The 17,107-nt window shown below is 40.3% G+C and overlaps 2 protein-coding genes across 4 annotated transcripts in view; one reads left to right on the plus strand and one right to left on the minus strand.

Moving 5' to 3' along the window:
* The first annotated feature begins 1,760 nt into the window (after positions 1 to 1,760).
* On the plus strand, positions 1,761 to 7,954 carry LOC136443210 (kelch-like protein 24). The gene is made up of 2 exons (XM_066440352.1): positions 1,761 to 1,863; positions 4,998 to 7,954. The coding sequence occupies exon 2, from the start codon at positions 5,010 to 5,012 to the stop codon at positions 6,687 to 6,689; it is 1,680 nt and encodes a 559-aa protein (XP_066296449.1). The 5' UTR covers positions 1,761 to 1,863; positions 4,998 to 5,009; the 3' UTR covers positions 6,690 to 7,954.
* The window catches only part of LOC136443209 (exocyst complex component 8-like), an 11,390-nt gene continuing 1,920 nt past the window's right edge, over positions 7,638 to 17,107 (minus strand). Inside the window, exons 4-19 of one of the 3 annotated variants that reach the window (XM_066440349.1) lie at positions 16,891 to 16,982; positions 15,850 to 15,992; positions 15,326 to 15,405; positions 15,033 to 15,106; positions 14,640 to 14,757; positions 14,339 to 14,379; positions 13,706 to 13,732; positions 12,722 to 12,833; positions 12,338 to 12,389; positions 11,841 to 11,970; positions 11,308 to 11,488; positions 10,787 to 10,917; positions 9,903 to 10,022; positions 9,156 to 9,356; positions 8,522 to 8,689; positions 7,638 to 8,207 (exon numbers count right to left, since the gene is read on the minus strand). In XM_066440349.1, coding sequence (XP_066296446.1) covers positions 8,112 to 8,207; positions 8,522 to 8,689; positions 9,156 to 9,356; positions 9,903 to 10,022; positions 10,787 to 10,917; positions 11,308 to 11,488; positions 11,841 to 11,970; positions 12,338 to 12,389; positions 12,722 to 12,833; positions 13,706 to 13,732; positions 14,339 to 14,379; positions 14,640 to 14,757; positions 15,033 to 15,106; positions 15,326 to 15,405; positions 15,850 to 15,992; positions 16,891 to 16,982 — 1,766 coding nt within the window. In that variant the 3' untranslated portion in view covers positions 7,638 to 8,111. Of the gene's footprint in view, positions 8,208 to 8,521; positions 8,690 to 9,155; positions 9,357 to 9,378; positions 9,558 to 9,901; positions 10,023 to 10,786; positions 10,918 to 11,307; positions 11,489 to 11,840; positions 11,971 to 12,337; positions 12,390 to 12,721; positions 12,834 to 13,705; positions 13,733 to 14,338; positions 14,380 to 14,639; positions 14,758 to 15,032; positions 15,107 to 15,325; positions 15,406 to 15,849; positions 15,993 to 16,890; positions 16,983 to 17,107 lie in introns of those variants that run through there. The other 2 variants (XM_066440350.1, XM_066440351.1) reach the window with 2 other exon arrangements.

A 17,107-nucleotide genomic window follows, 5' to 3' on the forward strand; every position in this document is an offset into this window, starting at 1 on the left:
TTAATCTGTGTTGTGTTATGTAAACCATAGCAAATACTGGATGTAAATTTTAGTTCAAATGGTTCCAAAAATGATAGATGTTGATCATTCCACGATAATTGTTACATATGTAACCATATATTTGTACAGTTAACTTCTGATGTTGGTACTAGGTGGTTGCTTAGTCCATTGATACCAGATTGTCAATATATCTGTGTGACAGTGATTGTACCAGAATTCCATATATAGTTCTTTAGAGGCTTTATACAGGCTTTATACACAATCATACACTTAAGTTTTTTGTAATTGTACCCAGTAACATTTACATGTACAATCACAGCTGACGAATACTGCCGTTGGCAAGAGCAAAAATTGTGCAAAGTACCAACTTAGAACTCCAATCCTTCAGCATTAGAGCATCTGTTCAAGAGGAATCTACTAGTCCCCGTCTTTGGTAGCTGAAATTTTGTATGCCTTGTATATGTAGTGAAGGATTTATGATGGGAAATAGGCCAAAATTTAAGTAAGGAAATGCTGTGTTTTGAATATGAAAAGCTTGGACAATCTCTCAATACTGTAGAATCCACTTACTTTACATGTATTATGTTTGTGTGCCCTAGTGCTCTACCCTTCTGACTTGCAACCATGTCATTTTGGAATTGTACAATGACTATGTACAATTCCTGTAACCTGCAGTTTGAGTTTGAATGTATTTATTCTGCATCTGTTTTTTTCTCTCACACAGTATCAGGTTACCTTTGCGTAATAGACACCAGGGTACCTTATCAGGTTATCTGCTTGTCTCTATGATAGCAAGGTCATTTTGTCCTGCAGAAAAAAAGCAGGTAATTAAGTCTGTTAATTGTCCATTCATTGTAAGGGAAGTAGTTAAACGACTACCATCCGGCAACCCACCTTGAAATTTTATATACCTAAATTACATAGAACTGAAAATTCTGGATTCATCTGGTATTCTCTGATAGCTCAAAACCTAAGAAGGACAATTCACCCCTATACATACATTAAGAGAAGGGTTTAAGTAAGCTAGAAGTAAAGAAGGATATTTGATTCTTGCACCATGCAAGTTATCAGGAAGAAAGGAAGGTAAACTATTCATGACTTTGTTGGAAATCATAGTTTAATGTAGACATAGACTAAGGTTGTGATTTTTTTGGTAAAGTTACTATAGGGGTCAAAGGTTATCTGGTGGCACTTGAAGTTGTGTCATACCCGAACTGTCACTACTGTGATGTCACAGTATGCTGCTGTCAGGAATAAAGTCAACATTTTCTGTACAAAAACTGTGGATTGTTTTATTTGTAATCTAGTACAAGCAGATGTAAGGATCTGACTCATCACTAATTGACATTTAACTTTATATATTACCAAGGAGGTTATAAACTCCTTGATATTACAAAGCACATTGTAAATTTTAATACTAGTAAGTTAACAAAATATTACCAGGCCTATTCATATTGTGGTTGTTGGATTAAAATGTATATATTTTGCCCCCCCCCTCTTGTTTTTGGGTTCTCCCTAAGAATGCAAGAAGTCCACCTTCAAAGGGGATGTCACATACATAATATTTGATAGCATCCAACTCTTAAGTTTGATAATCAAAGTCATTGAAATAAATGCAAAAAAACAAAACATTTATACACTTGTTGTTTTACAAATGCAGCGAAAAACCGGTGTTTCATATTCTTCTCCCCCCTCCACCGACCCGTGATTTGGCACATCCCTTTGAAGTTTCCGGCGCATTTTGTTCCCAAGACGCATTCAGAAGAAGATCCAGAGCTGAGGCGGATGGTCGAGAGTTTGGTTACGTCAGTGGAATCAACTTGCTAAGAACTGCTACAAGAACCAACTTTTTCAAGGACATAGGTAACAAAACTTGTTGTCATTTACGGTTGAATACCATGTCAAAGTATTGCTGAAAGAATTGAGAAAGAAACAATATTGGGTAAACTTCTTGCTGACGTTCTTTTTTGGAGACAGGCCTCTCAGTGATCGAAAAATTATGTTGTGATGTTTTAATATCCTTCCATATTATGGTGGGCAAACTTTCTCCTGATCTAGATTAGACAGTGGTTACGTCACAGTGAAATCCGTTAAACTTCCTCTCCAATAAGTAGACAGAAAGTCAGAAGAAAAGTGTTTTCCATGTCATTAAATATTCGTGTTCTTTCAATCTCCTTGGAATAACGTTGATCATAGCCATATGATTATATATGTCCTTGATGCAAGGGTTGGCTGTGTAGTTTGAACTAGAACTACACAAAATTCTCAACGACAATCAACATGGTTTTCGACGAGGGAGATCCTGCGAGAGCCAACTACTAGAGCTTGCAGAGGAACTGACGTCCAACCTAGAGGGGGGAAAGCAGACAGATATCCTAATATTGGATTTCGCGAAAGCTTTCGACCGGGTAAACCACAGCTTACTGTTACACAAACTTCAGTGCTATGGCATCAAAGGCCTGCCCCTTACATGGATTACCAGTTTCCTCAATGATCGCCGTCAAGCCGTAGTAGTTGATGGCTGTCACTCTCCTTTCGTCGGTGTCCAGTCAGGCGTACCCCAGGGCTCTGTGTTAGGCCCATGCTTGTTCCTGGCCTACATTAATGATTTACCAGACAAGCTAACAGCGACGTCACGGTTGTTCGCAGACGACACTGGAGTGTACAAAGTCACAGCTAACGCCGAACAACAAGAAGAACTCCAGCAAGACCTCCAACGCCTGTCCGAGTGGGAAAGTCAATGGGACATGCAGTTCCATCCTTCCAAATGCGTGTCGATGTCAGTAACAAGGAGTAGGAATCCTCTTGTGAGCTCCTACGTCCTACATGGACATACTTTGGACACAGTTAGTACAGTTAACTACTTGGGTGTTACATTGAGCCGGGACATGGCCTGGGACACACACATCAATAACGTCACCAACAAGGCTAATAGAGTCCTTGGCTTCCTAAGGCGCAACCTCAAGATAAGCTCGTCAAGCATAAAGGAGAAGGCATATAAGTCATTTGTGAGGCCCCTCCTTGAATACTCACCCACAGTATGGGACCCCCACACCAGGAAGAACATCGTCAAGCTAGAAGCCGTACAGAGACGGGCAGCGAGGTACGTACTCGGCCGCTACCACAACACATCTAGTGTGAGTAGTATGTTAAGTTCACTAGGGTGGAAGTCGTTAGAGGAACGTAGAAGGTCAGCACGCTTAACAGCACTGTATAAGATCCAACATGACGTGTTGAGATGCCCCATCATTAAGAGTAAATTGGTTACACTGCCACCGCGTCCGCGCCGTACCCACAACCAACAGCTTCAGCTTATCAATACCAGAACCCAATACAGATCAGAATCCTACCTTCCCAAAACAATCAGGGACTGGAATGGTCTTCCCAGTGGGGTGGTAGAGGCAGACACACTTGACACCTTCGTGTCATGTGCCTCTGCCACCCACTGATAACTCTTTATGCCGACTGACCATGTTGACGACCATGTTTGATGACCATGGCACGGAAAAGGGATTATGAGTTTGGATCATGGACTATTATGTATGACATTTACTTTTAATGTAGATAGATAGATACAATTAAGGATGTTTAGAGGGGTTCGGAACACAACCTGAGTCATTATGCGCTGCGCTCTCGAAACATCATAATATATGCTATAATAGTCAGCAAATTTGACTGTGAGCATCAACAAGAAGAAGAAGAACAAGGTTTTTTAATTGCTTCACACCAAGACTTTACAAAGTTTTTTTTTTTTCATACAATAGTGTACATGTTATTTTTGTGCTTAGATTCTGTCCAGTTTTAATTGTTATGTTGGCAGTTTCTGGTTCCAAGTTATAATAACGTCGAGCTGAAGATTACTATTTTCAGTTGAAATTTGTTGTTCTTGTGGCCATTGTTATTTTTGTGTCATTTTGTACATTGTTTCAAGATGTCTATTGTTGACTTGTGAATCGTGTATATCAATTGTCATGGTGATGACATAGTCTAGACCCCTTTATTCAATTTGCATACGGTTCTGCAATGTCTGGTAACATTATAAGAATACACATAAATTTGTAAGTACTAGTACCAGTATTTGTCCTTGGTAATCCTATTTTCTTATCTAAGAATTTACAAGAAGATAATTCAACCAAGAAGGGTTTTTATTAGCAAGGTGGTTACTTTGAATCTGATCCTAAAAGCTTAGATGATGCTAGAGGTTGAAAAATTGATAACAGGTCACATAGCTTGGAAATTTTTAAATAAATAACATAACTAACCTGTAGTGTGCACCTGTAATGATATATTTCAGACTCCTGTGTTCCTGGACATGGTTTAGATGAGCTTTTAATTAATGGTTAATGACCCGGCCCGAGGTGTATATGGTGTCATAACGCTTCGCTCACTCTGTGGTTTTATTCAGTGGTTATAACACATGGCCAGGCTTTATGACACCATATACACAGAGGAATAGGCGAGTCATTAACATTATTATCATATAGCCTATCCAACCAGACCCATATAAGAGTAGACAATTCCTGTATGACGCATAGATCCCTTAAAGATTTCATTTTGAAAACCAAAATTTCCAGATGATATTTGATAACATTGTAATCTTGGCATGTGAAATCTTTTTCAAATCTATTCCATTATCTATCATCATCATCATCCCTGCTGGGTGTCTGAATACTGTTTTCTTTCTGCCCGTAAGGATTTGACTTGTATTGAAATGGTTTATTCTATTTTGTCATATGCTTACAAAATATTTGATTGATTTACTCAAAGATAGTAAACATTTTTGGGAACAAATAAACATTATACAAATGGAACGGTCGAACGTGTGTGTTATGGCGTCATAAGACATGGGCAGTGGAGGCTTCTGATTGGTCGACGCCATCTGGCTATGTGATATTAGTTTATAAGCCAGAATTTGTGTGATTTTAAGGCATATGAAATGCAATCAAGTAATAAAATTAAGTACAACTGATTAAATGAAATGTCATGTTGTTTTGCAGGACAACAGTGCGATGGCAGGAGCTCATAGGTTGTTTGACATCTGTCACAATCCACACGCAGGCTCCCTCTTACAGGGCTTGCAGGAACTGCGATCTGACAACCTCTTGATTGATGTTGCCCTTTGTGTCTCTGGGAAAGAGATTCCGTGCCACCGAAACGTTCTGGCTGCTTGTAGTGGATACTTTCGTGCCATGTTCTGCAACGGACACCGCGAGAGCAACGAGTACAAGATAACCATTCAAGAAGTCAGCGCTGATACGCTACAGCTTCTTGTTGACTACGCGTACACGTCAAAAATCACGATCACAGAAGACAATGCTGTGAAACTGCTAGAAGGTGCAAACTTTTTCCAAATCCAATCTGCACGTGATGCTTGTGTAACTTTCATATCCAACAATCTGAGTGCTAAAAACTGTCTGGAGGTGATGCATGTGGGCAACATGCTATCTTGCCCCGACCTGGAGAAGGAAGCAAAGCTGTGTGCCATGAAGGAGTTTGCAGCAGTCAGCAAAACACCTGAGTTCCTCTGTTTGGCAAAGGACCAGCTCATCACACTCATCTCGTCTGACGACCTCAATGCTACAGAAGAAGTCGTGTACACAGCAGTGATGGCATGGATCAACCACAACACCAGGAAGAGAAAGAAGGAGATGAGAGAGCTGATGGGACTGGTCAGGTTCCCCTTCATGGACAATATGTACTTCTTGGAGAATGTTGAGAGCAACGAGGTGGTACGTAAGTCTTGCCCAGACATTGTGATGGAAACTCGCAAGTGTCAGCTGTTCCCAGGAGAGGTCCAGTCACCCCGCACCCATCCCCGTCATGCTAGCAGCCTGAAGGAGGCAGTACTGATCATTGGCGGGATAGAGAAGACTGGCGAGAGCATACATACAGCCATCATATTGACCTGCCCTGCCGAACCATCATCAACTTGGGTTTCTTTGGCCAAAATACCCAAGAACTTTAATGTTGGATTTGCTGCTGCTGTTATGGGCAGAAGTGACATCATTTTGTCACATGGCAAACACATGTTTCTGCACCAGCCACAACGTAACACCTGGTCCAGTCTTGCTAGGATGGAAACGACCCGGGACTATCACAGACTAGCAGTGTTGCAGGGTAAGGTGTACGCAATTGGTGGCAGAAACAATGCCTCACCTGCGTTAGCAAGTGTAGAGGTCTATGACCGGAGCCAGAACAAGTGGACTGAAGGTGTACCTCTCCCACAGCCAAGGTACAGCCATTCAGTAGCAGTGTTGGATGGTACCATATACGTGATGGGTGGGTTTGATGCTGACAAAAAACTAACATCTACTGTGTACTGCTTCAGCCCAGGTGACTCCCAATGGCAATCCCTGACAGGTGTACCTGGAGTGGCTGGATGCGCTGCATCTGTTCTCAACAGTAGCATCTATGTTGCTGGGGCATGTTCGAATGTGCTCTGTTTCAAGCCTAGTATGGATGGCGGTCTCTGGAGTGTTGTAGCCACAGGTGTTCGACACCGGTGTGCAATGACAACATACATGGGGAAGCTTTACATCTATGGAGGGCTTATAGGCAAAGAAAGCGACAACAGAGTAAGCTCAGAAGTCATGTGCCTGGATCCAGAAACTGGGTCGTTCAACAGTGTTGGAACCATGATGAAGGAATTGTTCTACCACCGCTGTCTGACCATACTCTGGTGCTGCTGATGTGTGATGGACTGCCCTGTACTGGACAAAGCTACAAAATACTTAATGAATGAAAGGATGTACTGTAGTCTTAAGGAAGCAGATGTAAAACCCAGCATTGTACCGCTGGATAGAATTGGTTGTTGTTGACATGTCGTTAATAATGTTCTGCAAGCAATGTTCACAAATGTCAGAAGACACAGAACACAAACTGTTTGCCACGTTGAAAAAAGGCACCAATATTGTAATGTAGCTGTCATCCAGACAGAAGGAAATCCTTTTCAACAATTCAGGACTCTGGTCAGACCACTTAATTTTGTGGATGGCTGTAGATTCTAGCCTTCTAGCAGCTTTCAAAAGAAAACTAAATTTCAGATCTTATCTGGAGCTTGTGATCAATTGTATGATATTGAATTTCAGAAGAACATTGGAAGAGGAGTGATAGTTGATTTCTAGCTTGAATTTTTTTCCTCTAAAATATTGACCTGTATTTTTGGGATGTTGTTTACCTCTAGGATCCTTTAGGCATTGTAAATAATGAGGGAGACAACTGATATTTAGCTGACATAACCATTTATGTTTATGTTTTATTTTCCCCCAAGACAAAGAAGTGTTGAACTATTTTAGGCTCATGATAGGCTGGTTCTAGTGTCAGTAGTGAATACATGCTATGAGGACATCCATGCACCTACACATATTTACATTTGTTGATTATGTAAAGACAAGTTTGTATGACATTGTGTATATTGCATCCTGATACTTTTTGTGACATTGTGTTTACAAGATTAGAAGAGAGAACTGTGGCTTTGGAAACTAGTTTACAATTCTGCAAAGTAAAAAACTCTCTACAGTTGTTGTAAACATTAAATGTACTGTCATGAAAGGTGTCAGGACACGTGTTTCACCCACTGTTCCAAACAAAAATGCAGTGAGCCTTTAAATTAAATTAGAACCCCTTGACTAATGATGTAGTATCAAGATCCCCATTTTCATTAAAATCATATATGATTTCATGTACTTAAGCACCGAATGTACAGGATACAGACTATGATATCTATTTCTGCAAGTATATAATTCATTCTAATGCCAAGAGCGGATAACAATATCAATATCACACATTTATTCAACTTAATGATTAATTAATCACATATTGCACTAAGAACTTGGAACTTCGATTACATACGCTAACATACACTTTGACAGTTATGCGATCTATACTTAGTTTCACTCTTTACCATTCTGCATTATTTGTGAAGTACAATCAATTTGGAAGCATGGATTTACTAGTAGCAGACTTCGAAGATTCATTGAAAACATTCTGAACCATGATCACATACAGATTTCTTGAAGCAACATTTAAAGCAGCAGGGCTATACAGAAATTCTACTTTGGACTATGTAGGCTGAAAATGTCTTCCTGTAGTTGACAAGATAAGGCAAATTTTTACAGCTCTGTGGTTGGTGTTCTTGCCAGTGACCTCAGTTTGGCGTAGTCAGTTCTCAGCTCCTGAAACTGCTTAGCTGGCTTTCCTACATGTTCCTGTCAACATAGAGAACATTTAAAATGCTGTCAAACTTTTAACAACATACATGTACGTCAATGCTGGCATGATAGCATCGCCATCTAGTAGCTAGTGTTGGTATTACAGCTGACTGCTGCCAGCAACTTTTCAAAGGGCACACCATCAAAAATATTGTTCATCTTCAGTTTTCATAAGTTACTCTGACAGGAAACCCTTTGCCAGGATGCAGCAATTGGCCATTTCCCCCAAGGATTTCAGTAAAAATTATCACTTCTTTCAGTCTTAGACTCAATCAGTAAAACCTGTTGGCACAGACAATAATGTATCCTACCTGGAATCTTCTCTCTACACGTTGCACGACCATCTCGAAGACAAAGCTGGCGTTCTTAAGAATGAAGGGGTGACTCTTGGTGTACTCCTTGGCTGTCAGAGCTGTTTCCATCTGTTTCCCCACACAGCGTACAATCATCATCACATTCTCCACAAGAACCATGTGTAACTGGGAAGGACACAGCAAAGAGGAATTAAGTTTAATATTCATAAGTAGTGGAAACTGTATTTCAAATTACAGACAAAAGAAACTGCAAAAGATGCATTTTGCATATCCATAGATCATTTTAACTTCAAGGCAAGTTTTTTTTCAAGCTGGCTCATGTGTTTCATATTTTACCTTAGATCTGAATACATTTTCCAGTATGCTCATCTAGTTGACACTAAAATTAAGAATCTAAGACAATACAGAACTTAAAGTCTTTGATAATTTTTCAAGTCAAACATTGTGTACAACTTTTTTAACAAAGAAATAATGCAAGATAGAAAGAAACAAATAGAAACAGAAGTTTTTCTCTCTGACTGATGGCAAATCGAAATGTAGATAGTTGCCTTGAAATTTGGAAAATGGAATTTAACGCAATCATCCTTATTCTAAGTGATTTTTTCTTCAAAGTTCCCAGACACATACATACCTCGGGTTGGTATAACTTGAGACACTGGTCCAGAAACTGCAGCAGCTGTTTGGTGTAGGTGACCATGTTGGGTGTGAGTTTGATCCAGCAGTCGTCGTACATGAGAGACTTGAAGTTGGAGAGTCCCAGGTCCTCCATCTCTTTCACCACCTCCCTGCAGGCCTGGGGGGTCAGCAGGTTGTACGCTCTCCATTTCTCCTCCTGAAGGAATATAACATGAGTGGTGTTTATAAAAATACACCATGGCGACCTCCTAACATGCCAGTAGGCATGTAAGCAGGTTGTAGGCTCTCCACTTGCCCTCCTGTAGGAATATAACATGAGTTATGTTTATAAAATACACCACGGTGACCTCCCGACAAGCCTGGGGTGTCAGCAGGTTGTAGGCTCTCCATTTCTCCTGAAGTAATATAACATGAGTGATGTTTATATAGAATACAACACGGTGTATTCTGTATCGCCCGGGGTACCGGCCTGACCGTGGGTCGTATTGCCCAAAGGCCGGAGGGCGATGCGACCCGCGGGAGGGCCAGGACTGAGGGCAATGTGGAATACACCATGTTGTATGCTATTCATGTCATACCCACCTGAAAAAACACACATTTCAATGCAAAATACGTTGAGAGTTGAGAGTGTAGTTTTGCATCCTCGAACAAAAAATTGTAACAACATTGATATACATATTATATATTTACAGTGATGTTGAAGATGCCTATAAGGATCAAACTTGTTGCAGAGTGTTCTTACCATTGATCTGTGTCTGATAGCTTCCACAATCTGATCTCTCCCATCATGCATTGCTCGTCGAACATCCTTCACCAGCAGGGAGTGGAGGGCAAAGGTCAAGTCCAGCCCAATCTCACACAACTGGGAAACAAAAGGAGACAGATTCTTACCAGACATGATGAAACAATGTGATTGATTCCTGGTGATAGTGTTCAGGGTTCTCACCAGGATTTTTTCTCACCGCTTGAGACACAGCGTTGGGGCTCAATTCACACCGTAGGGGGTCAAAATCACAGCGTCGGGGGCCCCTAAGCTGAGCGACGCTGGCGAGAACCCTGGTGTTCAGCCTGCATATATGTACGATCTGAACATTTGTGAGCTAGTATAGAATATTCCTTCCCAAACTTTAAAAACATGTTTTCCCTGATCCTTTGCCTAGATAGTGATCACATTCAAGTGCCAAAAAGAAGGATTCAACATGCAGCTATTATTGTCATTTTCCAAAATACCTCTTAGTACATGTTTTAGCTCCTATATGGTCTACAACTGTTACAGTAAGTCTTTCTATCATAATGGATTAAGTTTGTAAAATCCATTTCCCTTTAATAATCAATATTGATCAGACACCAACAATAGCTTAGTCATGAGAACGCATAACAGCACAGTGCTTAACACAGTAACAATACTGTAAATACATTTGAGTTTGCCTGGTTTTAATTTTGCGATAGGAAGAAAATGGAACTGTAGTTTTAAATTCGCGTTTGAGACAATAGTAGACAAGGAGGTAGGAGGGAAAAAAAAGTTTGTGTTGGTTTTAAGTTTGCGGCAAAGAGCTTACAGCAAAAACCGCAAACATAACACCACCGCAAACATTTCTGTATTTACAATATGTCAGAGTTTGTCACCTTGTCACAGTACTGCTGAGCCATCTCCACACACTCCGCCACCATAGACAGGCTGGTTTTGGAGGAGAACACCTGACGGGCAAACATCCCCACAAACGTCTCCAGCTCCAACTTGGCCCACACAACAAAAGCTACGGTCAAAATGAGGAATAAACAATCTTACATCAATGATCAATGTCATGGATAAGTTTTACATTCTTCAGGAATTAGGTCATATAAAAACTCACATTAAGAAAACAAAGTGATTTAATTATTTTTGCACATGTTGAATAAAAAATGACTACGAACTTGTTTAATCTGACAATGCAGTCCTTTTTAATACCTCTCACCAAGGAGATTGTATTTTAGTCAACATTTATACATTTATATCGAGGATAAGAAAACAAATTCATAAATGGGTTAGAGCTGGTTTGTGCTCTCTTGCAGTTTAACACTTTCCCCACTGACTTCTGCTGTGACCAACAGAAATAAATCTGGTGCAAGATGCACCCTTGGTAAGCAAAGGGTTAATGAAAACCCACCTGAACAGCATCCGTTGTTGGAGGAGAAATCCTTCTGGAACTCTCTGCCCACCTCCAGCATAGTGGTGAAGAAGACGTAACACAGCTTATTCACGTACAGCGTGGTGGAACCTTCCATCTTCAGCTGGCGCAGCGACCGCTTGATGGCCATGGTGCGGTTCCTCAGAAACAGGTCACAAGCCTGGGAACAGAAACAGTAAGTACACTAACAAATGTAGGTTGCCTAAAATGGCAAAGAAAGTACTGAAAAAGTATGAAAAGTTAGGTTAAATGTAAAGCTTCACAAAACACTGTAAAGTTCACATACATGAAGATAATGTTCTCACTGGTAACACTTGTACTGACCATCCCCAAACCTACTTGAACAATGAACGTTTACTATTGAAATCAGTCAGAGTGACGCAATCATAAACCAAGCATCCACCAACATAATCAAAATAAAATCATAGAAGATGGCACTACATATGAGGCCCCAGAGACCACAACACCATATACAGATTATTGTGCTGCTTTTGTTTGCCCCTTGTCCTGACCTGGGTAGACTTGCCCAGCTTGATGAGTTGCAGGACGGCCCGTCTGGCAGCCTTCGGTCCCCCCTGCAGCCCCTGTAACTCATGCTGCAGCACTTCTGTCAGGTGTTTGATTCTCTGGTCCACACGAGCTCTGCAACAATATCAAACATTTTTGTTCTTGGAAATTGTTGTTGCAAATGCCAGTACAGGTTTATAAGCTACATTAGCGATACAGATTTTTAAGCTGTGTTAGGTTTTCACCCCTATGTGTTTTTCATCTGTCAATCTGAATGAACTGCAGGTATATCTGCATACACTCCATGGTACATGTATCAAATTACCTTGAGCACTTTTCTACCTTAGCACTTTTTTCGTGCCAATTTTCCACCTACATGTACTTACAGTTTTCTAGCTGTACAATAACATTAGGTAGGCCCCATCAGTTGGTCAGCTTTCTACCCTGATCTAATGTGAATATGGACAAATGTTTCTCAAGAAAAATATTATAAGAAGGGTACCTGTATTCTTTAAGTGCTGGTGATTGTGGAACCTCTTCTAGGTACTCATTACCTGTATGTGGGCCAGAGATGAAAAATGTGATTTTAACCGCACAAGTTGTGTAGCAAGAACATCTGTAAGCACCTGTCCATATATCCATAAGTCCCTAAAATCTGATATCTGCAGCCCAAAAGCTCCCTCTAGCAGGTCTCTTAATATTTGCAGCAACTGGAAAGACTAGTACAGGTATTTAAAAAGTACATATCATTCAAAGTTGGCACTGAGATGGTGTACGGAGATAAGTATTACACAACTATGTATCAAACGTGTCTTTTTATATATTCACTATGTAAAATAAGTGGCGACAGTTGTATTTAATGATGCCAAATTGATAATGAACATACATTTATCAATAAGATCGACTGCTCCTTCAAAGTCTCTCTGTGCGATACACACATCCAGGTCCTCGGGCAACTCTTGTATCCAGTCCACTCGTAACATTTCCTCTGCACTTTGCTGCAATTAGTATGGAAAAAATTACAAATTTTGGCAAAAAAATAGCAGTGACTCTTGAAAAAATGTGATTATTATCCAGTAACTGTAACCCATATAAATTCAGGGCCAGAAGGCTATCTCACCAGGAATTGGTGTTAGTTGGAAACAAATAAATTGAGTCATTTTCAGTACATTTTTATTATGAAGAAATTTCAGTTGTAACATTTCTTATGAAATTGTAAGTTTGAAACAAAATTGTCAAGTTTTTGGAAGTGTTGAAAAGCTTTGTTTTGGATATCATTGGATTCCTTTTTGATGCAAAGAACATATTCTTCATATTTTCATAATCATAGCTGGTTTGATGTAGAATCATACAACAGCAACAGTACATTAGCATTGTATGTGTTCAACAAGTTCAAAGTTAGAAGACACTCACTGTCATCAACTGTCAGGCTTTTTACTGACATATATAAAATGGAACTTTCCACTGTTTCTCATGTTACATTACCTGTGTCACATCCTGTTATAAAAGAAACATTTAAAACATAGGAAGAAAAGTCACTTCAAACAGATTTAGAAGCACTCGCAAAGATTATGCAAGGCACAAAACTCAGCACTTTGGCCCTTCTAAACATAGCAAAAACTCTCTCGACAAAACATTCTGGTAATAAAGCATACATATTGCTGTACCATGCAATAGTCAACATTCAAAGTTGGTTCTATAATGATGTTTCTGGCATTTTCATGCACAAAAAATGGATTAAGGGGAGGGGGGTGCTCCTGTATTTGAGCACACCCTTTAGTGCAATAGTGGGAGGGGGGTATTAATGGAAATGAAGGTCATAGGAGCGTGCAGCACTTCATGCACATCTCACACAAGATGTCCAACTTACAGCGATCCACCTCTTTATGTGTGGGGGCTAGGCAGGAGTAGAGCAAAATGTGAAAAAAGATTCATATTTGGTAAAAAGTGCACAGCTTTTATCTAACAAAACACACCACTAGCACAAGTTGTACATACTAATAGCACAGCAGAGAGCTGAAAGCAGCAGTAAAATAAGAAAATCATCTAATCTAACAGATCTACAAACGTGTGCTAGAGGTTTGCAACAAAAATGGGCAAAGATACAGAAGTCAGCCAGATTACACCATCAGATATGTGTTTTGTTCAGTGAGAAATGTTTAGACATATAACCTTTATATGTACTTACACTGTGACACCATCTTCATTGTTAAACAGATACAAAATGTAAGGCACAATACCAAATGGAAAACAAAATGGTGGGCAATTTTAAAACAGAATTCTTTTCCCTTGTTATTTCTCACTCCCATCTGTAGCACAATCAAATTTCTACCCCGCATTCATTTTTGCTGGATAAGCCTTTGTGTTCCTTATTAGCTAAAAATTGTCTCAACTTCATGGATAGATCTATGACACAATCAAGTTACATATCTGTTGTGCACACAGTGAGACAAAATGTTTCCTGTTCGGTTACAGTAGAGAAAAATAAAACTTGTAAACCTACCAGAGGCAAGTCTTGGTCTTCTTCATCATTATCAGCAAATGCTGGACACAGAAAAAAAAATTAAAAAGTAAAAGATGGCCAACTCACCACAAATCACATGTGCATTCATCAGTCTTTTAATTTTTATGTAACCTTCTTGTTATGATTGTTTATTTGAGATAAAGGATCATCATGTACTTTCAATAAAGGGACCATTTTTCTAAACACTTTAAGTTATGAATACCAGAATTTGCACAATAATTCACAATGCAACATACTTTATATTTTGGAACCTACGACCTAAATGACTTGTTCAGCTTACGGTTATTTCTGTCGAAGCTGTCTCCCGCAGCGTCCTCCTTAACTTGCGCTTCCTTCTTCTGGCTGTCGGCCGCTGCCTTACTCTTCTTAGCCTGGTCCAGACTGTCCAGCCATTCTCGCTGGTCAAGGGTCATCACATGGAAGGTTAATGCACCTCCTCATTTATGGTCTTTATAAGCCCCAATATAAACTAATCATTAGAAGTCCCTCTGTTTCAAAAAACCCCACATATGTTTAATGCATCATGTGCCTTAAGTAGAGGCTGTTTCAGTTTTAAGCATGGGTTAGATAGTCTAAGAAATTTTTTTTAGTGTTCCTCTGAACTACTTCCCAATCATATTGTCTGCTCTTTCTTGACTCTAGTTTCTTGAAATGAAAGTTTTTGTCTTCTAACCTTGGCTTTGGGACTCTCAGCCTGGAAGACTCTACAGTCTGGAAACACCAGCACCTTAAAGGAGTTCTTCATTGCTAGGTTCAATAGAAAAGAAAGAAATATTTGATGAGTCTTATCAATAAGATTAAAACATTCAAATTGGCAAGATGTGTACATGTATGTAAAGTGTGATTGAAATATTTTGTCAGGGAAGCTATTGTTAGTTTGCTATATGCTGTACAAGACCCTAGGCTAAGCTGAGGATCTTAGTCTACAAAAAAATGACATAAGATATAGAAAGATGTGTTGCTTACGTCCAGCGTCCCTGATGTTAACCACAGCCAGGCTGTCTAACTCATACAGAGCCTGGAACTTGTAATGGACAGGACCTCGTCTGAAAAAAACATAAAAAACATAAGGTATATACAGGAAACAAGCTATATCTGCTATATATGTATAGCAATGCTGCTTTGTGCAGATGAGGAATCACAGAAACATACACAGAAAGATTATCCAAAAACAATATTCTGCATGCACTACCTTGGTGTGAAGTAAAAATGTTAACTACTGCAAATGTTCGCAGTGGTTTTATGTTCATGGTTTTCGTTGCGAACTCCTCACCGCAAACTTGCAACCATCGCGAAAGCCAATCCATTGTGTGACTGTAGCGCTAGTATTGTTTGCGAACTCAAAAACACAGAATACACTCAATTTTCTCCCTACCACGAAAGTAAATCCCTGCAAACGTTTCTGCATTTACAGTATGCTGGAAGGGGATATACAGGAAAATCTAAAATGTGATACTGAAATGAAAGAAGAAAGCAGAGAACAATCGTACCTGCTGGCTATCCAGCTGGCCACCATGAGGCTGTCGTTCATAAGGAAGGTGTGCACACGCTGGATCTGTGTGTTAGAGTCTGGGTCCAGCTCCACTAGAGCTCCACTGTGCACCAGGTAACGGCCTGGCACCTCTGTCACATGCTAACAGGTGGGAAACATATATGCAAAGTTCATGAGGAAGGTGTGCACACGCTGGATCTGTGTGTTAGAGTCTGGGTCCAGTTCCACTAGAGCTCCACTATGCACCAGGTAACGGCCTGGCACCTCTGTCACATGCTAACAGGTGGGAAACATATATGCAAAGTTCATGAGGAAGGTGTGCACACGCTGGATCTGTGTGTTAGAGTCTGGGTTCAGCTCCACTAGAGCTCCACTGTGCACCAGGTAACGGCCTGGCACCTCTGTCACATGCTAACAAGTGGGAAACATATATGCAAAGTTCATGAGGAAGGTGTGCACACGCTGGATCTGTGTGTTAGAGTCTGGGTTCAGCTCCACTAGAGCTCCACTGTGCACCAGGTAACGGCCTGGCACCTCTGTCACATGCTAACAGGTGGGAAACATATATGCAAAGTTCATGAGGAAGGTGTGCACACGCTGGATCTGTGTGTTAGAGTCTGGGTTCAGCTCCACTAGAGCTCCACTGCGCACCAGGTAACGGCCTGGCACCTCTGTCACATGCTAACAGGTGGGAAACATATATGCAAAGTTCATGAGGAAGGTGTGCACACGCTGGATCTGTGTGTTAGAGTCTGGGTTCAGCTCCACAAGAGCTCCACTGTGCACCAGGTAACGGCCTGGCACCTCTGTCACATGCTAACAGGTGGGACACATACGAGCAAAGTGACGCATCAACTCAACACGGTGTGTACAGCTCTTTACTCTGGGATAAGACTTGCATGACATGTACAGCATATGACTGACTGACTGAATAAATGAACGAATTGATGAATGAACGAGTGAATGTTCATAATTACATTACTACTTTCGCAAATACAGATATACAGTAATCCGATACAGGCAAAGAATTTGTACTTACTGAACATCCCTCAACTTTCTCCAGAAGCGTACTCAGGTTTTTCTTCTTGTCTTCCTTCTCTTTGGGTGTTTCTTTTTCTTTGGGGGTCTCCTCTGTGAAGATGAAATGTCTTAGCTCATTATGATATAGATAGAAAAGTAAAGCTTCCTTCTTTTTTCCAGAAACAGTTTTGGAAGAAAAGAGAGGTAAAGTTAAATAACAGCAGGTCAACCATAGC

This window comes from Branchiostoma lanceolatum, chromosome 10, assembly GCF_035083965.1.
Source record: "Branchiostoma lanceolatum isolate klBraLanc5 chromosome 10, klBraLanc5.hap2, whole genome shotgun sequence".
NCBI classification, from domain to species: Eukaryota; Metazoa; Chordata; class Leptocardii; order Amphioxiformes; family Branchiostomatidae; genus Branchiostoma; species Branchiostoma lanceolatum.

Coding starts and splice junctions, on each gene's coding strand:
- LOC136443210 (XM_066440352.1), top strand. CDS start 5,010: ATGGCAGGAGCTCATAGGTTGTTTGACATCTGTCACAATCCACACGCA.